Source organism: Egretta garzetta, unplaced genomic scaffold, assembly GCF_000687185.1.
Source record: "Egretta garzetta isolate BGI_Z169 unplaced genomic scaffold, ASM68718v1 scaffold142, whole genome shotgun sequence".
Lineage (NCBI taxonomy): Eukaryota > Metazoa > Chordata > Aves > Pelecaniformes > Ardeidae > Egretta > Egretta garzetta.
The window spans coordinates 589,920-613,438 of NW_009258955.1; the positions used below are offsets into that span (position 1 = coordinate 589,920).

General features: G+C 38.1%; 1 protein-coding gene across 1 annotated transcript; it reads right to left on the bottom strand.

Annotated features, from left to right (window-relative positions):
* Positions 1 to 10,281: 10,281 nt before the first annotated feature.
* ENKUR (enkurin, TRPC channel interacting protein) lies at positions 10,282 to 23,501 on the bottom strand. Its single transcript, XM_009634538.2, has 5 exons — positions 23,425 to 23,501; positions 19,933 to 20,078; positions 16,547 to 16,773; positions 14,552 to 14,698; positions 10,282 to 10,455 (listed from the first exon to the last, which is right to left on the bottom strand). The coding sequence occupies exons 1-5, from the start codon at positions 23,499 to 23,501 to the stop codon at positions 10,282 to 10,284; spliced, it is 771 nt and encodes a 256-aa protein (XP_009632833.1).
* Positions 23,502 to 23,519: the final 18 nt, after the last annotated feature.

Sequence of the window (23,519 nt, forward strand, 5' to 3'; positions counted from 1 at the left end):
GTGGGGAGGGGGTGTTGGATGCCAGAAAGCAAACTTCCAGTAGGTAATTAATCTTGCTTTCCATCTTTGCTGACTTCTGAACTGGTGCTCTTTCTTCCCAACCACTGTCTACATGCTGGAGCAAGCGGTCTGTTCCCCATGTCTTCAGCCCACCTTCATGTTTCTCATGCTGTTTGTCCAGTAACAGGAGAAGACATCAGGAAACATGCTGCCTTGTGCCATCCTCCTTCCAATTCCATAAAAAATATTATTAATGTATTGCTGTCACAGCCTCACAGATGAGAAGGAGCTAGCTTCTTCTCTAGGGTTGCTCTGATCATTGTCTGCCTTTATATATCCATATAAGAAGTTCAAATTTGGACTCACTCTATCCTTTTTGTATCCTATCTTTTGGGAAAAATGCTAACAGCCTCTCTCAGTCCACTGTGGGTAAAATTACAGCTTTTAGGAACGTATTCCACTTTCCTAAAAGTGGAAGTTGGTGATAGTTTACAGTATATATCTGTTAAATATACAACTGGTAGAATTCTGCCATTCCTATACTTGAAATTATTAGAGGGAAGAAAAAAAATTGTTTTAGGAGAGACCCGGGCATAATGAAATATGCTTAGTGATACCTGAGGGGCTCTTACAAACTAAGTAGGAAGACATTTCAATTTGGTACACTGCTTTCTAGGACGTAGACATTGAGACTTGTGGGTCACAAGTCAGGACAGATGAATCCAGAGAGCACCACGGGTGTGTCTGCACTAGGGCTTTGGTGTCCAAGATGGGCTGGTTTTTAAGGTGCATCCTGTTAGTGCACTTACATTAGAACAGATAGGACAATGAATAGCTGAGGAATCTGGTGTTAAGAAGCTTCTATAAATGAATCACCAATTAAAGTCTGGCTAAGTACTAAAGCATTGTTGAAAATTATCTTGTGATAAATGCTTTGTTTCTTATATGAGGCCAGATCTGTTTGCTTTCTGGTGGGTTAAGGAACTCTTCTTAGGACCTATTGCTACTATTGACAACACATCTGAAAGAACAGAAGACCAGATTTACAAAGAGACAGAGGCCGACTCCAGAATAAGCCTCAGGAGTGCTGGAAAAATAGTTCCTGTTCACAGTGCTTTAAAATAAACAATAAAAACTAGTGAATTTGATGAACAGCATATATAGATTTGTATGAACCTACTTAAAGTAAACAAACATATTTTTGTAAAATATATAGGAGATTTTCATAATGAGCAAAACCCCTAAATACTTTTGCATTTCAGTTGCATGTCAATGTTTCATACCACTATTGAGAAAGAAAGTCTAATGTTTCAGCTAAACTTTGGGATTAAATGCTGTTGATTTGTACCCACAATCACTTTTGAAGATTTTGAAATTCTTCTTTCTTGGGGGTGGGCAAGAATGCCTTCTAAAGCCCACATTCACTCTAAAGCTAATGCAATCTGATTCAGTTACCACCACGTTACAGGTAAAGTTGCTGTCGCATAAATATCACAGAACTGGGCTCCATAGTTCTGAAGATATTTGGATTACAGCTGGAAACTCAGATTAATTTTGGCACTGACGAATGAGTACTTGTTTCTTCTACCTTTCGGACTAGTTGGGTTGCTATTACAGAGTTTTCTGTCTTTTTTAACCACAGTCTTTATGAGACCACTGGAATACAAGAGATTGTTCTAACTACACAGGCAGAAGCTTAATGATTTGGAAAAGATTAACATGAACAAAATACGCAAAAGTAAATTCCTCTGGCATTGTGCTGAAAAACTTAAGCAGGAAGTGTTTGTTCTTCCCGTCAAGGTTGGATGACTGTGTTTTGTCAAGTCTTCCTTTTGGTATTCTTCTCTTACAATAATTTTACAGGGCTCACTTAAGAGGTGTCATGAAGTGTCATGTCTCACTAATAACGATAAATAAGAATATGGAAATGAAAAACTAGATAAATTTACCTGGGGTACAGTTTGAAGGGTAGTACTGCTATCAGCAGCCACCGGTCTAATCCACAAAGTTGCTCTTCCCCATGTAAGATTTTTTCAGTGGCATAAAATGCATTTTTTAATTTTTGTTGCAAGTGAGACAAATTCGTGGTTCTGTAAACCCACAGAATTAACAGAAACTAGAATTACTGAGGTTCTTTGTACATGGTGGAAATGAAGCTGCTAAGGATTTTGCTGTGGAGGTATATGCACTTACTGAATGCTTACATTGCGTTTTTACAGTACAAACTGGTATAGAATGAATGAATTTAGAGTAGATTTTCAAGATATTTTTTAATTAGGGCCAAAATATGATTATTTAAAACATGACATCAGAGTCTTAACTGTGAAAAAGACTGTAAGCATTCTGCAAAACTTTCCTGTTACCTTTGTTTAGCTGTTTGTTTATAAACTAAAGATAGAAGGAAAAGAATAAACACTTTTAGATATACAACCACGGGAAATGATCAAGAGAGGAAAGACCAAAGAAAATAGGGTAGATCATGCTTACTCGTAGGTCCGGGTAGGTCTGGACACATAGCCAAAAGACATAAAGGAGCAGATGGAAGAAGCGACACACAGAGAAACAAAGCAGAGTTAAGACTTAAATGCAAATCCCTGGTGAATGTATTTATATCTTGGGCCCTTACAGAACGAACTTTATAATTTTGGTTACATATCTTTTCCGCTCTTACCCTTTTACCCCTACTGGTAAAAGTAGGAGATGTAGCATCTACCCTTCCACAGCTCTAATGAAAAAAATACTGAAAATAGAAGGTTGGGGGCAGGGATATATCAAGAAAGCAGTCCAAGACAAACATTATCATGGAGTTACCTAGCAGGTAACTTTTTGCAACTCTATTATGTATTCTCTTCCCAAGAAGTTACAACAAACATTTGACAACTCTGTTTAGTATGTAAGCACCAAAAATAGACAAGAAAAGCATGAATATCCAGAATATTTCAAGAGGTATGGCTTACCTAGGTAGAAGCTTGCCAATCAGAGGATGAAGTAAGAGCTCTTATTCTGGTTCTGCCTGTTGCTGCAGCTGATGTGTGAACAGCACAACTGTAAACAATCTTATCAAGCATAAACCTGGCATTTCTTAGCAGTTATAAGGTAAGCAAACTCCCCCCTCCAGTTGTTGCAGAGAGAGACATTTTTGGGTAAAATGGCCACTGAAGAGAATATTACAAACAGAAGTCTAGCAGATACAGCACTCCAGGGCACGTTGAAAGCAACTGTAAAAATTGCTTTCATATCCAGCTTTAATATATTGCAGAATTTAGTGTTCTTTTGCATTACCTGAGGCGGTTACCCAGTCCATAGGGTGGCTGCCGAGGACCCTGAGCGTGGCAGAACGTATTTGTCAGACAGTGTTATGGACATCTGGGAGAACATGAAGCAGTTTTTCAAACCATTCCCCTGCATTCGAGAACCCAGGGAGACTGTAGGAAAAGCTGCCCAGTTAGGCAGGGCTAGGTAGCATCCTGTGATATGCAGTAGTATAGATGCTATACTTGCCCTTTGTGACCACTGTGCTGTGCGGGTGATGGAATGGCACTGCAAGCTGGGATCTGGCTTCTCTCCACCTTCCATTTCAGCAGAATTAGCACCTTGGGAAACTGGAAAGTTCAGCTTTAAAGCAGCTGCAACATCTAAGATCCATGAGGGAAACTCAGAGCATTTAGCTATCAATCACAGTTAACCTGTACTGAGTCTGTGAGACTGACTTAGGCTTTGAAAATTAACTATGAGAACTTTGATATCAAGAAAATGCCTAAAAGCTGCCATTCAAGATGTTAGTCAGGTTTTTAATTTTTTGTGATCTTTAAATCAGTGTAAGGCACTGCTTGACAGGATTGTGGGCTTTGACTTATTTGGTCCATGATAAACATCTTTAATACAAAACTACATTTTTGTTTGTTATTAATCTCACTGTGCCAGACTAGAGCAGCGAGAGCTTCACTTTGCAATTTCCTGGCTCCTGAAGATACTCTTCCTGCTTTTCAGGTTCATGTTTGATTAATACAGAATTCTTTGTAGCTGAAATAAACACAAACAGAAATTTCCTTTTGTCCATTAATACTAGAATAAATTTTATTTCCCTCATAATATTATGTAAATATTTCCCCTAACCCGCTGTTGAGAAGTACTGATGTTTGAATAATAAAGCATTATTTTCAAGAAATGCTGCTCACATCATATCCTATGACAAATTCATCGTGCATGGCCATGAAAACTAGTCAGGGAATTGTAAATGTATTTTGAGTCACACCCAATGTCATTAATTTAACTGTTAAAGTTTGTTTTCTTTTTAAAGGAGGTTGTTCATTTGGCTTCATCCCTCTTTTTCTTTTTTTTTTTACCCCCAAATAGCTCAGTGGTCTTTGTTATAATTTTGTATACTTCACAGCTTGCCTAGAATAAACAGTGCAGTAACAAATGTGTATTGAAAAGCAGAATCTGGTCCAGCAAGTCCTCCTGTAGTGTAGGCAGCTCAATGTTCATGGCCAGGCGACCCCTGAGCTCTGTTGCTGCACAGAATGACCCGTTCCCTCAGGGTGCTGGAATGCTGGATTTAGACCATTTGTTAATTTTATCATTTGTGTAAAAGACAGACCGTTCTCCTGAGCAAAGAGCAAAACGTGGTGGTTTCCTTATTGTGCAGTGCTTGGGGCCAAATGTTGAACAATACTGATTTTTTTTCTTCTGAAGAGAGAATTATGATGTTGCTTCTTTAGCTTTAATATGGCCCTCAAAGCAATACGGGAACAGTTCTAGAGGTACTTGTCTATCTTTACAGCATACCTGGGAATTAGAGGATTGAGTCACCTGAATTCTCCATATGGAGGCTCTCATCTAGCAAGAGTAAATTAAACATTAATTTCATTAATTTTGAGTGACCAGTCTGAGACAATAGCTTTCAAATTATTATATAGTGCTGTCTGGGTTCAAAGCATAGCTTCTGACTTCAGGCACATGTATCCTGTGTTTAAAACATATAGGCTCAAATTACAGAAGTCAGGAACCCTAAAAATGAGAAATGAAGTATTAATGGCTACCAGTGAAAAAGCCAGGTATAAGTCATTTACCATTGCATTTCAAAAACATTCTATGACAAAGACATGAATAAATCATATTGCTCCAGGGAATAGGTTAAGTGCTTTAAATCTCATTTCTCTTCCTTCAACTCCTACTTTCCAGTTGCTGAAACAAATGAGATGAGGGTTCTTGGAAAACAGATCCTTTTAGCAAACAACTTGAATCCATTCCTTTTATTGCATGCTCTTAATTCCTCCCCAGATGATCATATTTATTATTATTATAAGCACGTAGGAGCTCTACTTACGAACAAAAATTATGTGTCTGACACTAAGCCAAAGGGAGAAAAAGATGATCCACACCACAGATAACTTACAATCTAAGCTTAAGACAAGAAACAACTGGCTACAGTGCCAGGGGAGTTCAAGGAAACCACACAGGTCAGTGAAATAAACCCTAATCTCAGCTCAGCAGCAGCTCAGCTGTTGTTAAATTTTTGGTAGGCACCTTTGCAAAGGAACATTTGAGGAAGGATTTGAAGACAAAGCTACTCCAGGGTTTGCACATTTGTGTGAACTTCCCCATGCTGTGGAGGCAGGCATGGAATAATGAATTAACAACACAGGCTAGTATCGTGACTGAACAGAAGTTCATCCTCATAGCAGCACCAACAAGACCAGCTGACAGGAACATAACCTACTGTTTGGCTGCACCTGCTCAGCTACAACCATTTGTGGAGGTACAGCCTGGGGGGAAAAAAAAAAAAAGTATGTTCTTTATAACTTGGTGAAGTGGAAGTCACATCTACCTCAGCGCCCTTTAAACAGCAAAGAAAAGAACACAAACAAGAAACTCAACTCACCTCATATCCCTACCATAATGCCACTGCTTAGCCTGGAGGATGAAAACCCAGAATTTACTCACATTTAATTTACATAGCACTACATAATAAAAGGGAGCTGGAGCAAGATCAAGGAAGAATGAAAAAAAAATTACAATCTAGGCATTCAGCAATCAAGTATACATTGCTACCTCGGTTGTCCATTTGTGGGGAGCAATGGCCAGTCCTCCTCAGCTTGGTCAGGCTCCATACGCCTCCAGCCACCAGGGCGGGTGATCGGCTGCAGAGCTCAGTGGCTGGCTTCCCTGGCTATGGGAAACGCCAGGCAACCTTAATAATAGGTTTTGCCACCTGTCTCTCCTGTAATTATATTATTAATATTACAAACATTGTAAAGCTGAGGATGAAAGCATTGACCAGGACTAGAATTTATCTAGGACTCCCATTAATCTGCATATATGTGAAGTTTTCTTATCTAAAAGATGTCTGCCTTCCTTAGGGCTGGAATGTTTCGGTAAGTTGTTTTCCCTGGAATGTACGCCAGTGAAAGGGCTAGATTTTAGCTTTGTGGCAGAGCGATCACAGAAGCTGTTTGTGACACCAGTTTTTCACAAAAGTATACAAAAGGCCAGAACATGCCCTCCTATGGTAAAACCCACCTACATAGATTAAGGAAAACGAAATTGGTGAGGAATTTCTCCCATACTATTTCTCCCACAGAATTTGTCCTTACTGTTTCATGAGGGGAAGGAGGTTACCCCTCAGCAAGGAAGATTTCAAGGAACTGTCCCACACTTAATCCCCAATAACGCATGCAGAGCCCAAGAAACCACTGTGCTTTGAGGCCAGCCACATGGAGCCCATATGCTCCCGTCGGATCTGATGCTCGCTCGAGGCAGCTCTATCAGAGCCAAACAATCAGGAACTCCCCGTGTTTGTGACGATGCCATATCTGATCCCTTCCGTCCTGGATATAAATAGGTTCATTCTGAAGAACAGCCAGTGAGATATTTATCGTAATTTCATGTTGCTATTTTTAAAGAATAGATACATGGTTTTGTAATGCATAACTTCCAACAGGAAATATTTTCAGTTTGTGGCAACACAACTCTTACTGACCAATAGAGCATTCATCCCAAGTTTAGCATGTGTTCTGTGATGGTTATCCAATTTAATATTGACCATTTAAAAATACCAGTTTGATAAAATAATTATGAAGCACTAGCAGCATTTTGATTCTTTTCTTTCTCATGATTTTATTGATTATCAGTAATTGACTAGTGAATTTAGAGGATGGTTTCAACTGCTAATGCTCCTTTTTAGCCTGTGGACAGAACTCCCATAGTGGTGGCTGGTTTTGCAGACTGAAGTTCAAACTTCACTACAGAAAAGTGTTAAGTACCACAGCTTGTGTGACTTGGGTCTGTTTTAGTGATAGCCCACAAAAAGCAATTTTATTGAAATTTCACTTTTATATTTGCAAAAATGTATTGAATTTCTGAAGACTAAGCCCTAATCCAGCTAGGGCTGATATAATTCTATGGTTTTTCTGTGAGGGTGAAACACCAGGAAATTATGATTTGGAAAGACCAAGTGTGGAAAACCAAAAGTTTTTCACCTATTCTAAACACAGCTGTTTGTAGGAAAGCGTTTGATCAGTCTTGAGGTTTTTTTACTTTTCTTTACTCATGTGCAGCTGGTCACAGTCAGTAGAAATGTTACCATTGGCAGCAGTAACTTTGAAATACACACTTTACACATTTGCTTAGTTACACAACTTACACCCTCAGCAAGTGCTCAGAATGTATTTGAAAACCCCAGTAAAACTTCCAGCAGCTTGTGTCACAGTAAAAATGCCATAGTAAAGGTGGGGGAGGTTGGAAGCTCCTGCTGATGAAAACTAATTAATCTGTGAGTAAAATCAAAGTCACAAGAGACGTCTTAATATTAAATTGAGATGTTAAGAAACATCCAAGATGCTATGTTTTTATACATTAGTGGTTTTTTTTAACCAAGAAGACAGCTAAAACATTTTTTAAATTAAAGAACATTGTAATTTCCTTTTCTTTCAAAATATCACAGCAAAAGTTCTGCTCTCAGGTCTGCACACTGGGTCTCAACATGACTTGACTCTAGGGAGTTCCAGAAACAGATTATCATATTCAGGACTTACAGTTCTGAAGATACGGGTTGAAGAAAAGCTGCCCAATAAAAAAAAAAAAAGAGACTTGTTTCTGTTAACATTTAGTATCTTTTATAAAGGAACAATTCCATCAGAACAATTGAGTTTACTCACCTTTTTGCTTTAGTTATAGTGATGGTACGTATCACTTGATTCATGAGCCTTACACCGTCAATTATTGGCATTTCCTGAACATATAAATATGGAGTTACATTCTTTGGATTCTGTCAATTTGTTTTGTCAGACTTCCCAGAGAGAGTTAAAGGGTAAGAATGTTATCCTTCTGTGTGTATTTTCAATGGTTTTCATTATCATATATTTTTTTCCATAATCAGAAGTGTTGGTAGGTCGTATGGAATGCACATCAAAATAGATGGAAGGAGTTACAACCTCCCCATAGGGAGACAGAAGCTATTCACATGGATCAAGAGGGGAACTTCCCATGTGGCAGCAGAGCCACCTGCAAAGCACTGTATGAGGTTTATGCAAAAAAACCCCCCACAGTACTGTTGAAAGATACTGGTGGCAGCCCACTCAGCTACAGAAGTGCATTGGCTTTAGTCTTTCCCTCTCCTGTTGAGCAGGAATACTTTTTGCATCCCTTCCTGTTCACTTCCTAACTTCCCAATAATATACTGGATCCTTCCAACAATTTTAAAAAGAAGTCATTATTTGTGGTGAATGATGAATGTTTCCAAGTATGGCCTAGTTGCTCGTCCCAAATTTTGGCACACCCCATCACCTACTTTGCATTTCCATAAAGTTAGCACTGATGATATATGAAAGAACCAAATCCAGATCCTCAGCCTATCTCAGCCAAATGGCGTACAAGTAACTAAAAGCTGAGAGTGAGGCAGTGGGAATGCACGCTGTTTTGGAGTCAAATCTAGTTTTTTATTTTAAGCCACAAGAAACAGCCACGTTTGATTATATTGCATTTCTTAAGACAGGCATCTTGTACTTCACTAGGAGATAATGTGACATGTTATTAACTGCTTATAATTGGTGTGGTTTTGTTAAAATATACAGTACAAGTCATCCTTTTGAGTAAACAGTAAATGAAATTAATGTTTTACAAACCCACAGCTTTCTTCCAGCTTATATCTTTCAAAAATAAACATGATTGCTTAACAATACGTTACAAAGAACAAAATACACATTCCTACTCACGCACGCTTTCCTAGTGTATGTCATAGACAGGTTTAAGAAGCACAAGAAATATAGCTTAGAATCACTGTGAAGTCTTCAAAGCCATTCCCTGACGAGTTTATGAAAGGAACTTAATGCACGTGAAAATTTGGCTTTTAATAGTTCATTTGAAATTTTTTTCTTCATCCTCTGCTGATGTCAGATACTATGATGTCACAACAGCTGCTGGTGGTAGTGATTGATACCCTACAGAAAAAGCTGTGTTCTGAAGCAAAGGTTAAGCAGTAGGAAAGAAAAACAATTTTCCTTTAATGCAAATAATTGCAGTATAATGTGCTGATATAATTTCTGCCTAGGCGTTGACTCACATGCTAGTATATTGCTTTCATTCTAACACACATAATAGCAATCAAAACACATTTTTCTACTTTAGTTGTAGATTTACTATAGTATTACAGAATTATTTCTACATAAACACACATAACAAGCTACATGTGGTATCTGTATTGTGTAAAGTCTATATTATTATGGGCTTCCACTATAAAAATTGGTTTTGGTAACAAAAATGAGTACACAAAATGTTATGCAGAAGCCAAGCTGTTTAGAAATACAATTGCTCAAGCTTTTAAGTAAAGCCCAACAGCTCTTTAATAACTAGTCCGGAAGCCATCCCACCCTGAAGTTATATTTACCAAGCTGTCTTCAGCAGCCAATTATTTCACTTTGTTTTGGCTACGCAAGGAAAGAAGTGCTCCAAACATAGGAAACGGTATTTTTTATGCTTTTTGTATGATCTTTATAGAAATCTTAGTAGTTAATAAAAATTACAAAGAATAATAGATTAAATTCATGATTTTATACTCAAAGTTTAATGAAGAATTTTATTTCAAAACATTTTGTGAAGTATACAGATGAGATCTATATGTAACAACTTTTCTATGAAGTTTTCTATTTATATTAGTTGAATATTTCCTTCTGAACAGTTGGCGGTGTCAGTTTCTGCTGAGAATTTAGGGGGGCGGTTCTTGGAGATGTAGGGATAGAGAAAAAGAAAAGGAGGGAAGAGGCAATATCTGAAAAACAGTCCTTACTCATTTGCAATGTAGATAACTTTGTGCTTCTCAATTACTTCTATGTCATGCTCCAGTTGCTTCATCTGTGATTCCAGCTTTTCTTTATATAACTTCTTGGGCACGGTGTCTATTTCTACCGAAAGACCCTGAAATTCATGATACACTTCCTCCCAGTTCTTTTTCAGCCCCTAGTGCCATTAAATGAAAAGGAAATATATGAGAAAAACTTCCTTCATTAAGAATAATATGCATATAAACTACTTAGGGTTTTTTGTTAGTATTGCATTTGATAATTGTCACAGCAATGTTAAAATAATAGATAAAGGTATGGATAATGTTTAATCATCTTAATTGGACCAAATGAATTAAATGTTTAAAAGTTAAAGTAGTTGCAACAGAAATAACTTTGACTCATGCTGATGAAATGTAAGGAATTGTCTTTATAAAACTCTGTGCCTTGGAGAGAAAAAATTACAGTCTTTAAGAGGCAACAAAACAATAATCAAACTGGCAAATGAAGGACGAGCTACAAAAATGCTAAACTGAAAAAAAGTATGTCAGTGTGACTAACAGTCAACTCTGTAGCCTACCAGGAACCCAAGGAAGCCTGTACACTTAGTTTCCAGTCCTCAGTATCTTCAATAAAAACTGCACAAGGTGAGTGAAGAGTGACTCTTCCTTACTCTATATAAGAGACTTTCTATGCTTTCAGTGATCTACAGGTAGGCAACTTTGCCCCATTGTATCTAATGCTGGTACGCTCACTGAGGAACTACTAGGATTCATAAAAGCTGCCTCAAAACTCATGTTACCCAAATGCCTCCTTTTCTCCAAAATGCAACAGGAAATATCTTACAAACTGCATTACAGAAACCACTTGCCCATAAACAGCAACCTGGCTGCCACAGACAGTGGTGTTACCTACCTTAAGTAATCACAAGAGTACCGATGCTTGGAACTCCAGTCAAAATTCAGCAGCAGTTTCAGTTCATCTCACCACCAGCTTCATTTTCCATAACTGAGACTTTGCTCAGACCATGGACACCAAACTGATCCCACGATATTTTAACTTCTATGAGCTACTTCGAAAACATTCTAAATAATTGCATTCCCTTCCTAACCTACACTTACAATAACATCTAAAGACAACTTATCAATTATTTGGACTAAAAAACCTGTCACTGACCCTATCAACAACAATTTCAGTAACTGCTATCTCTCTTGAATGCTGCTATGCAAAGTATTACCTTACTAGATAAAGGCAACTGTATCTTCCACATATAAAACCCCAAGACTAAAACCCTGCCTAAAAAACCCCAAGCAATCATCGGAAACATGCTCTCATCAACTTGTTAATTCAACATCAGAGACAATCTTTTATCCACCAAGATATGCTGCATGGAACCAGACTGTGGCAGAAAAATAAAATGTAAAACTTTTCTTTACATCCTCACAGCTACTGCAACAATTGCTCTTACCTTCTCTCCTCAAGAGGATCTATAAAAAATCTACACATCCTATGCATGCATGTATGAGGATTTAGTAGAGTTTATTCAGTGCATCAAGTGTCCTCATGAAAACTCTGTGGCTGAACTTAATAATTACACCTACTACAAGGAACTCATACAGCAATCAGTAAATAATACAATATGGCTATCGGGAAGAAAACACTTCCAAAATGTTTTTGGATCTCAGTTCTGTTACCTTAGAGGACATCACAAAGGATCTTCAAAAATGAAGAACTGAAGTTACTCTCTTGGGAACTAAAGTTTTCAGCTCTCCTCTGTAACTAAAACTGGATTCAGCTAACCCACTGATTTACAGCATGTTGTGATTTCCAACCTCATGTCCTTCTTCTCCATTATTGTTAAGCACCTTTTCTCCCAGACTGGCTAATGCATTAACATACTGAAGTTAAATTTAGAGAAATTATTCTTAATACATATTTAACTTTGAACATTGTTACTTCTATTTCAGAACTCAAGGACTCTTGTGCTTAAAAACTTGTCTGACTTTGTCCATTGTATGAATTGATCTAACAGAAAAAAATTACATCTCCCTGCCAATACTAAGGCAAGCATACTTTTTAATACGAACTAGTATTGTAATGATTCAAAGCAGTGCATTTATTGCATAGCAATTCGTGCTTTTTATAGATTCATGTTAAGCATCTAAGTGTTGTCTGTAACGGTTATTCCAACAATCTTCATATACAAATATCTACATAAATTTAAAAACCCTACCTCAACATATGAAACTAAGAGCAACAAGCTTATTTACTTACTGTCTTGTAATGCTACTTGTCTTTGCAATCCAAGGCTGTACAGTACTTAAAGCTCCTAGTCTACCAGGCATAAGGTATAGTTTACAAATTTATAGTCATGAAAATAAATGCAGTATTTCCAAAACTTTCATAGAATAGTCATTCATAGCTTCTTCTAAATATTTTTTTGTGTGTACATTAGTAAAAAATGGTTTGGAAATAATTGAAAACAGTGAGTTTTAGAACACCTTAGAGCATGCACTCATCACAATTTACTCTATCCCTACAGAGTGGTGAATCAAAAGCAGGTCATGACTCCCTACGTAAAAATCTCCCTCATAGCTCCTCCAACAGCAATGTAATATGCTGACCACTACTGCTATGGGCTAGATCACAAACTGAGTATCTAACGCTATATAAGGAAGTCTAATACATGCCGGATCAGTGAGAAATATGTACTGCATTTATCAAAATACTCTTTTATTCCCATAAAATCCCAACCAAAGTAAGCATAATGGAGAGAGAGTTCAAAAAATGTTGGCACAAATTATTTCCCTTTATTTTTGTAAGTTCATGAGGCTTGATTTTGTTCTCAGACATCTATTGCCACATATTCTTTCAAATCAGATAGTGCACATGTGTTACTAGCAATGTTAATTATTTTAAAAGACAGGAATTCCCATATGTTTGCAGCTGAGCACTGGGCAGAAGCCACATACCCTGGGGACACTAAATCCTCCTGACAATATAACTGTGTAAGTAATCTGGCCCATGAAAGAGCAAACTTTCTGGAAAAATTTAAAAGAAAATACTGAGTTAATAAAACCAATCTAAAGACTTTTCAATTAAAATAGATTTCAGTGCACTCTTGTATTTTTAAAAAATAGAACATAATTTTAATAAAACTAAATACAGAACTGTGAGCAGCTGAACTCATATGCCTTTTTGCATACATATTTTTGCTGCATAGTTAACTTGCTGGGCCATCAGCTTGTCCCATGCCTTTCCCACCATAAAAAATCTTAATTTTCACCCTTGCTGCTACATTCTTTATATTGCTGCCAATGCAATACCCTCACCTCTCTCCCATACTCCTTCCCAGCTTCTACTGCTTGCTGCATAAGCAAGAGACACCATCACACTAGCTATTTTGGATCTTGCTGATCAACCAGTTAATCTTTGCAAGTGAGTTAGTCACTGTGTTTTCTCTCTAAATATTCTGCTGGCTTTTTCATGGGAATTTAGAATCTTGGAGATGTTAATCCATCTGCTCATTTGTTTCAGGTGGCTGCTAAGATCAAGTCATCAAGGGACAGACTGATAAACAGATATCACAGTAATGTAAGCCTCATTTTCATAGGAAATCTGGCTAAAATGTGGTTATGAGAAATTCCGGTTCAAGGATTGGATATACTTTTAAGATGTTGCTTTTCTGCTCTACTTCTTTTATGGTATTATTTCTCTTTAGAAAGTCTTGTGCAATAAAAACTGTATAAAAGACAGTATCCAAAACAGCTTGACAAAATACAATATTTCCAGTCATAGTTCTATGAATATATTGCAATTTAATTCTGTTTTCTGTTTTTGCCACGTTTTAAAGCGGGACCTTATGCTTTAGTCAGTGAGGTCACAACCTGAAGATAGAAACTGCCAATAAAAGTGGCAATGTTATGCATCAGGGGGAAAAAAAATGTATTTTTCCATGATTCACAAGTAGAGAGTCAGAACTGTCACTAAATCCATACCGGTGATTTCTCGCATTCCTTTGAAGTTTCACTGAAATTCCAAGTCATTAAGGCAGATAGGAATCTAACAGAATTGAAGTATTTGTAAACCTGGACTAAAAAAGTAGCTAAATCAGCTCCCTCCCATTCAGTTTACAACTGTTCTACAGCTCCATCTAGTGAAAAAGTAGCTAACCCATTTGCCTCACTTAAAAAAATCTAGTATACTTTTATTCTTTACATTATCTTATTAATCTTTTGTACATGTTACTAATTACACTAAATCAAAATATGCACCTGCAGAAGACTTCTCCTTTCTTCATCAGATAGCCGTTTCATGGCTCTTTTCTTGAGATGCTCCAAGATACTGGCCTCATATTCCCTCTGAGCTCTCTTCATTTCTTCGTTTCGCTGTGTTACATATTTTGGTGTAACACCATAATCCTATATGGGTAAGTAAGGAGTTTATTACATGTGCTTTTAAGAAGGAAGCAAAGCCATACCTGTCATCCATAGTATATTACATTTGCAAAGACATCTTGAAATGGAATTTTGTGCCACCGAGCAATAACATCTTAAATCACAGTGCTCTTAGAAGTATCAAACACGATTGTCTTTGTAGCCTGAGCAAAATGTATAACCAATTCCCTTCAATTTCTTTTTGCAACCTTGGAAGACAACAGAATCCCCAAACCAAAATGTCTATTTATAAGAAGTGGTGGTTGAGTGAGAAGTATGAAACCTGCTAATGACAGCAAGCTATTTTACATTTTTACATGGGGTCATATTCTAGGTTCTGAAACACATTCCTTAGATACTTTCCTTGAAAGGTCTTCCTGTATCCTGATTTTTGCTGAACATTGCATGCCACAGAAGAGAGTGAATAGTGTTAACACACACATGAAAATTGGACTCGTTAGGAATGATAAACTATCCCATACTGGCTGTGGCAGAACTGTGCTTCTGGGAGTAAAAATAATTTCTGAATATCCCAAATGTACTTGGGGGAACACATCTATTTTGCTTTATCCTTTGTAAAACGAAGCCTATCTAGCCCTGCCAGAAGGTACTGGAGTCTACCTTCTTTCTATCAGATGCTAAATGATTCACAAATCCTTCAGTACTGGGTAGCACTATGACTAGCATTGTTTACATATACATTTAGCCATGCAAAGGTACTGCAAGGGCTGCAGGTTCACTTTTTTGCATTTTCTCTGTCATGAGTTATGTCATATGTCATGTCTCTCTCTGCATAATGCTCTGTCATGAGTTACCTGTTTATATAAGCCAGACTCCTCATACATCCTGTTTCCCTGAGTAGTGGAATGGACTGTTCTTGTGCTCGGAGGAGGTTGTCCTTAAAGGCACGTGAGCTCTCTCAAGCTCTTTTACTTCCCGTAGCTGTCTCCTGCAGGGTCCTACCTACTAGTTCTCTGAATAAGCTGATGTTTGCTCTCCTAAGTACAGGGTCTGTACACTACCACCTGGCTCCCCAACGAGGAGGGGATCTTGAACTTCTTCATGGCCTGTGCAACCAAGACTACTATTGATTATCACATCTCTGAGCAGTTCTTTCTCATTTATAAGTAGCAGACCCAGAAGATCATGACCACTGGTTGGCTCATCCACCATCTGTGTTAAGCTGTTGCTGACATGCTCCAGGAACCTTTTTGGAATGCTTTCATTGCGTCATCCTTTCAGCAGATATCAAGGAAGGTGAAGTCTTCCGTAAGAAGCTGCACTGTGATCTGAAGTTTTCCTCAAATTGCTTAAAGAGATTTCATCCATTTCTTCACCTGACTGGATGGTCCATAAGAAACATGCTTTTGACACTTACTGGCCTTTCCTCTGATCCTGACCCACAAGCTCAGCCAGCCTGTTGCCAATTCCATAGATGATCTCCATATATTTGAACAGGCCCCTCATCCAAAGGGCAACCCCTCCTCTTCTTCCCTGCCTGTCTTTCCTAAAGAGCATTCATTCATCACAGAACTCAATTTGTCTCCCCATTAGATACTCCCTGGGTTCCCAATGCAACACATATGCTGTTGCTTTAGCAGCACCAGTCTGCCAGTTTTTTGCTGACAGAATAAGCAAGTGAATACAGAGCAAAGGCAAGGCACAACTCTAGTGCCAGTGATTTCTCCTTGATGAATTTCAAACATCTACCACAAACAGCAGTGGTATCTAAACATCTCAAAAAGAGTCATAAACATTGCATAGGAGAATGTAGTAAAGAACCTAAAACAGGTGTTGCTACTACTATTTCCACTATAATTTAATAAAACTTACCGGTTTTTTAATATATTTTGGAACAAGTCCTGAAGTCTCAAGCAGATATTTATCTCCCTGTCTTCTATCAACATAAATAGGTTGAGGTTTTTTAGGCAATCCTGTGATAGCAGCAACTGCATTCATATTTATAAAATTCTTTTTACTCTGAATTCCCATAACTGGGTGATCTGTCCTCCGTGGCACTGATAATGCAGGCAGTTTCTTACTATCCTGTTCTTTTTTTCCTGTGAATTGAGCATGTAAACATTCTCAGCAATAACCATGAAGAGCTCTGCAATTTAATGTTATTACATTTTTCAAAAGGGAAAAATTATGTACAAAATTACATAAAAATAGAAACCAACTGTATCTACAATGAAAGAATTGACTAGGAATGTACTATGATGAAAATGAGTAGGCTTGTTTGGCATAACAGGAGTTTCAAAACCTAGGAAATACTATGTTGTCTTAGATGGGTTTGGTTATAATATGCCATTCATTTCCTCTTAACTGCAGTAATATGGGTCTTCTTTCAAATGTAATTAAAACTACTTCTACTAGAGATGCTCGTCGTCAGGGCCCTTAGGCATTAATGGCCCTGCCCAGTCTCACCTAGGGCACCCACCCCACACCCATGGGCTCAGGAACCCCATTTCAGCTGAGCCGTGGGCTGGCAGCACCAGGCTAAGCTGTCTCAGCCATGCCTGCCCCTAGTCCTATTCCCGAAGAGCTGTGTGGAATCAGTGGATGGACCTGACCTGTTACCCCGTCTTCCCTGATGGTCATTAGGCCATTGATAGGACACATTTTCATCACCACCCACTCTGGTTGCCTGCCTCTGGTGTGGTGGGACTGCACCCTGTTGGTGAGGTCGCTGCCTAACCTGCATTGTGGTTGCCCTCAATTTCTGCCTCACCTCCCCTTTAGGGAAAAGCCCTCTCTTCCTGCTCCCTAACACTCGTAAACAACTTCTCACAATCCTTTCTCCAGAGAATATAGAAACTCTTCCTTTCTAGCGTAATCTTTTCTCCAAGGCACCAACAGAAAGTCAGTTGTCTCCTGATTAGTCGGACTTCAGGTGAGTGATGAAAGACAATTCATTTCCCACCACATTGGCACTAGATATAACTCACAGTCATTATCAGGGATAATGATTTGATTCAGGTTGTCTGAGTTCACGTTCTTCTTTGGCAGAAAATAACTGTAATGTCAGATGTGACCGAGCTCATTCCTACAACAGCTGGTTTCCTGATACTGACCCCATGAACTGGTGCTTTCCTGGGTTTTGCTTTTACAACCTGATAGCTTGCCATAACTTAGTACTGTAGGAACCACAGACTTAAATCTCTATTTCTCTTAGGATGTCCTTTTGGAAACAAGATCTCTGAAGCTTCTCAGTGAGCTCTGGCTCACCCTTATCTGCAGTACATTGGTGCACACTTGCTGGTTTGGGAGCCCCTGTTTCTTCTGGAGCCAGCAACCGAACTTGGTTAAAATGAATGCCAGAGTCCAGTAATACAAGATTCAGCTGAAGGTTAAGAAACACACCTTTTGTAAGGAAGTGGTGAGTAATCAGACTCTAAAAGAATGACACTATCCCAGACTTTAGGGAAAAAAAATTAATCTTCCTGTTCTGTACTTGCAATCTATTTTTTAAGCACTTGGATCAAACCCCGTTTTGAAGGCGGCACAGATACCATAAAGACAATGCCATAATCCCATTTACACAACTGATAACTTGTTAAATTCCAAGTGATGAAAGTGCCATGCTTTAAAAGAGGTGATTAAGCAGTGTAACTTCTCTGAGGTAGGTATGAAATTCCATCCAACGCAGGTACAAGAACTTTCTAAGTTAATGATATGGTTCCTTCTCAAGATGTGTTAGGATCTAATCATGGCAATGAAACTACTAGTCTGGATGGAAGCTATGATGTGTCATAGTCACTTTGAGGCTCTGGTACATTGACTCCAAATGCAAACACCCAAGGATGTATTGCTAATATGAAGCCCTGAATCAACAAGTTGAAATAGAAATATTGCCAGCTGCTTGTCTCAGAAAAATGGGTCAGAGTGCTGTATCCTAATATATAGCAAATTTGAAGTAGGTGACACTAATTTATAATACAAGTACTTAAAAGGGATCTTATGAACAGCTCCAAATCCTTGGTGAACCAACTTTCCTATGCCCATCTAAAACACCAGTGTGGTAATTTAACAAGGTCTTGAGCTTGGAAGCATTCACGCTCAGATGTCATGCAGTAATTACATCCCAGTGTATCTGAACTATGTTCAGATTTCCTGAAAAAGTGAAGACTTTGTTCAAAAACAACCCAGGATGCCTACAGGACCTCTTGGGCCAAAGCTTACCTTAAGGTTCTAATAATCCACGTTGCCTGAGGCATTAAGCCTCCAAAGCCTCCTGGGACAGCCTGCATTTTCAGTGCTAAAGCCATTTGCATGTGCCACGCAAATTTGGGTGCTAGACTCCTACATTCTCTTAGACAGCTTTTTTTATTTTTATACTATACATTAAGCTTTTCTGTTTTTCCAGGCGAAAAACAATTTCAGGCTGAAACTTTAGAACTCAATTACAAATTCTGAGAGCAATGTACTCAGGACTCCAGCAGCACTAAGGTCACTCCACCCTTGCAGAACCGGCCATGAGGCTGAACATTAGAACTGTCAACTCCTTATACCCAGAATTATGGTTTGTGCTCAAAGAGAGAATGAGTTTTGCAACAAAATATTCCAGTTTTCTTATTTCTGTGACATGCAGCTTTCCAAAAAATTCTATGATTTGAGCACTGCCAGCCAATTTAATGCTATGGGATTAAAAGCTGACAATGGTGCTGAAGAGTAAAAGCTGTATGTTAGTTATAGCATCAAGAAAGGCACACATATTGTTCCCATATCTCTTCAAGCATTGAAAACAACAAGTTCACATTCACAACCCCCATTCATATTATCTGTTGCAGAAAAGAACGGTGTACAAATCTGAACTACATAATTACAAATTGAAATATCAGTGGCATAGAACATACCATCAATACGCCTTCAATATATGAATAGCTGCAGCCAAAAGAAACATAATTTTTCTTTGTATTTCAGCTGGTTTTGTACCACATGACAGTAAATGCTTACTGTATTTCCTAATCACATATCTAATTTCCTTGTTGCTTGTTTCAGTATTTTACACAATAAATTAGAAACATTTTTGTAAAAGAGAGAAATAATTTTGATATCATAAATACTATGAAAGGAACAATGGAAACTGCCCCACCATACAAAAATGAATTTTTAAAAATTTTATTCTCCATAATTAACTGTTACTTTCAACGTTCATATTATTCATTTTAAAATGTAAAAAATACATTACATTTCACATATTTCATGTCTACGCTTACTTGCTGGTAGCTTGGGTTCCTTTGAATGTTTCTGCAGAAAGTTTTTTGGAGATGGCACTGCAACTTTTGCTGGTCCCATAGTTTTCCACTGAGCTTTATTTTTCGCTACTTCACATTTCACTGATGGTCTAAATGTGGATATATACCTTAGACATGAAAAAAATAGCCATAAGGAGGTTAAAGGCCAGAAAATTTTTAAAAGTACTTCTTCAAAGAATACACATTTTTGCGGTAGTTCATGCCAAAAGCCCAAGCTATTTTGTTTTATACTCTCTCCCAAATAAATGCCATCATTCATACAGCCTCCATACTAAGACAAAGGCCAGCACTGCACTGACAAGTTGTACTTCTGATTCTTAAGTCAGCTTGGTTCTTCCTTCTTCTCTTGTGTCTCCAAGGTCCATATTATCACACTTTGGGAAATGGTTCCCGTATGCACTATTAATATAAATAATGAAAAGAGGTATTTTGAAACCTTAAGTTTTAGAAATAAATTGCTTTGAGTGTTGCATTCTAAAAGTCTGACAGAAACGTGAATTTATTATTTTTATGAGGTTTTGCATTACACACTTTGGTCCTTATTTTTTAACTAACTCAATTTTGAAAAGTTTTTTTAAGAGCTACTTCTTTTGTTCCAAAATCCATCCAAACTATGCAGCCATTGTATATCTACAGGAAAACAGTACTCATGAACCTGCTTTGCTGGATTTTCTGTATTTGAAAGTCTGTAGTATGGGAAAGATGCAAATGCCAATGTATCTTGGCTGTTTCAGAAGCTGCAGCTGCAGTACGTTGTACATTACATAACACAGCGATCAAACATATCTAAGGAAAAGCTCAGCTGACTTCAAAAAAGATGAGACCTGTATTGATGAGAACATTTGCTGCTTCATTTTATGGGATGAAACATATTTTAGAGGTCTGTAAAACCTCATACTTCAGAAAACATGTCAAACGTAGTTGAGAATTGGACAGAATGTTCTTGATCATCAGTTTATCTTATCACTGTTGACCGTATCATTGTCTCAATGTTGCTATCGAACCATCTGTTACAGATGATTATGAGAGATTAGGTGAGATGGATGACTGCTCTGAAATAGCACAGCAAACTGTATATTTCTTATATTACACAGATCCAAACTATGATCCTGAACTACTGCAATCAGTGGTGGTTTTGGCACTAACTGAAATGGCTAATGCAAAAATCAGTAAGGGCTCAGATCTGAAAAGCTGTATGCACACACTGCTGTTTTGGTGTAATGTTGCATATGGCACTGTAACTGCTGCTTTAATCAAAAGTATGCAAACATGTTCTCCAATCATTAGCTGATTAGCAGCATCTTGTGTCTGTCTGAAGGACTGAGCTGTCTCAGATGTTTTCCTGAAGGAGCAGAACTCCCTGCTCCTGAAGCTAAGGCTATCTCACTGTATCTTTTAAAATCTGTCCATCTTCAGGAAACATGGCATGTTAATTTATGGTAGACAAAAACTGACAAACAGTTGCGCTTTTCTTTCACAGAAAAAACCTAAGTGTTTATGAAAAAACTAATCCATGTTTTTAGGTAAGGAAAAAACAGAACAAAAAGATTACATATAGTGCATCCTGCTTCACAGAAATATTGATACAGGATGAAAGAAAGGATGTAATGCTGGGCCAGTGAATGGGAGCCATAGTAGCAACACTGATAAAAGCTTTTGTGTATGAGCTGCAAATGTCCAATACAGGTATTTGTACTTGATCATAACATTAGAAAATGTAAGAGAACCTCATTAAAAATGTGAATTTATTTTGTCTTCTGGAGATTTGGTCTCCAAAATCAGAAAGAAGATTATGTATGTAAGATTATGCATAATTCCGGAAATATCTCTAATTACAAGGAATGAGGGTTTATTTTTTTTTCTGTTAAATTCATGGCAAACAGCCATAGACATAGGCATAAACCCACCAAATTCATAAATTACTGTGTTCCTCACTGTTTGCTAGGAGTGGCATTGTAGCCACACAGTACAGAAACGTAGTGATTTTACAAGGAGCTTGACCTAGCAGGGACACACAGTCTTGGAACAAGGAAGTGAAGGAGGAGGTATTGAGTTTATTACATATTGGCATAAGGTTTAAAGTTGCCTCTTAAAGATGTCTTTTGTAGACAGCTATAGGCATTCCTTTGAACAGAGAGATGTGGCAGTTACATTTTTCCAGTGACTTTTCAGGCCAAGAAAGTGGCTGAATGCTGTCATACACTGATAACATAGGGTTAGAAAGAGTCATGAGGAAGAAAACATGGTTATGGGGGACTTGAGAATCTTGATGCATACAGTATTTGGCAAGGGGAGAAAAGACAATATCTTTATAAGAAGACAGGTACTATCCCTTAGGTGTCATCTTGGGACACCGAAGCTGGGGAAAATGAGGACGCTTGCCTTGGTTTCACGAGTAGTACCTGGTCAGTTGAGAGTGAAATATACATGAATTAATTTGAAAAAAATCAAAGACTCTAGGTTTTGTATGCATTAGTTAAAACTGGTCAGATCATGGTTTTACCATGTGTTGTTACCAGCTGAGTATTTGGCACATTGCGAACCAAAGCAGGAAGTGGGATGACAACAGCAGTCAATGAGATCAGAAGGGGATTTATCAGATTGCATCCAACCTAAGGAATCCCTTGCCTAAACTGAACCTGATGGCCATGCAGCATCCAAATCCCTGGGATGGTATTAAGACAGGAATGGTTTTAGTCTGCTGCATGCCTTGCCATACTGTCATTACACTTTCCTCTGTCTGCCAAATGTATCTTTCATTCACATTGGAAACAAAACAGATTATCTATTTTTACATGGAAAAGGTTCAGAACTAGAAATCTCACAAGTCTGAACCTTTTTACCCAAAAAGGGATAAGTACCTTTGTTCTAGGGCGTGTCACTGATATATCTGCTCATTTTAAAGCTATTATGACCTACATTAACCTTTCACTGAAAATGCCAACTATAAGTTTTCTTTTGTGTAAAATAAGAGACCTAAAAAAACTGTATGATTGCTTAATTATAAAGTAGGAACTTTACAAAAACTCTCAAAGGAATTAATACTCAGGGGGGCAAAAGGCATTTTTAATGTTTCTAAGGCGAGGGGTGAGAAAGGGAAGCAAAAGGAACAATGTCTGAAGACACACCTGATGCATGAAAAGAACAGAAGTGTGGCACTGAGAAAACTAAAAAATCCCAACTTTTCAGCTGCTCACTGAAAAATTGTTAACAGTGCAAATAACAAAGCTGTCACGTAATTCCTCACAAACAAGATGGCATTGAAGATACCAAACTGAATCATCAGCTCGTGGAGCAGGCTGTAAACCCTCAGTGACTCATGAGGAGGAGCAATAACTACGCAAAAACTAGCCTCTTTTTTTTTTTTTTTTCTAATACCTGTTACCCATAAGACATATTGCCTTGCCAGAATCAGTCACCGTGTCTGCAAGTGGTGCTGTCACACCCACGTACCTGGGAGGCTTGACAGGCTTCTCCTCCAGGCGGGGCAGGAGGTTGTAGATGCTCTCCTGGGCACACTGCGCCGCCATCCTCCGGCCGAGGGGCCC

Excerpts from the sequence above, each read along its gene's own strand:
- ENKUR (XM_009634538.2), bottom strand. The coding sequence starts at position 23,501 with ATGGCGGCGCAGTGTGCCCAGGAGAGCATCTACAACCTCCTGCCCCGC. Across the intron at positions 20,079-23,424 it reads AAGCCTGTCAAGCCTCCCAG|GTATATATCCACATTTAGAC; the intron begins GTACGTGGGTGT and ends TTCATGTCTAAG. Across the intron at positions 14,699-16,546 it reads CAAAATATATTAAAAAACCG|GATTATGGTGTTACACCAAA; the intron begins GTAAGTTTTATT and ends TTACCCATATAG.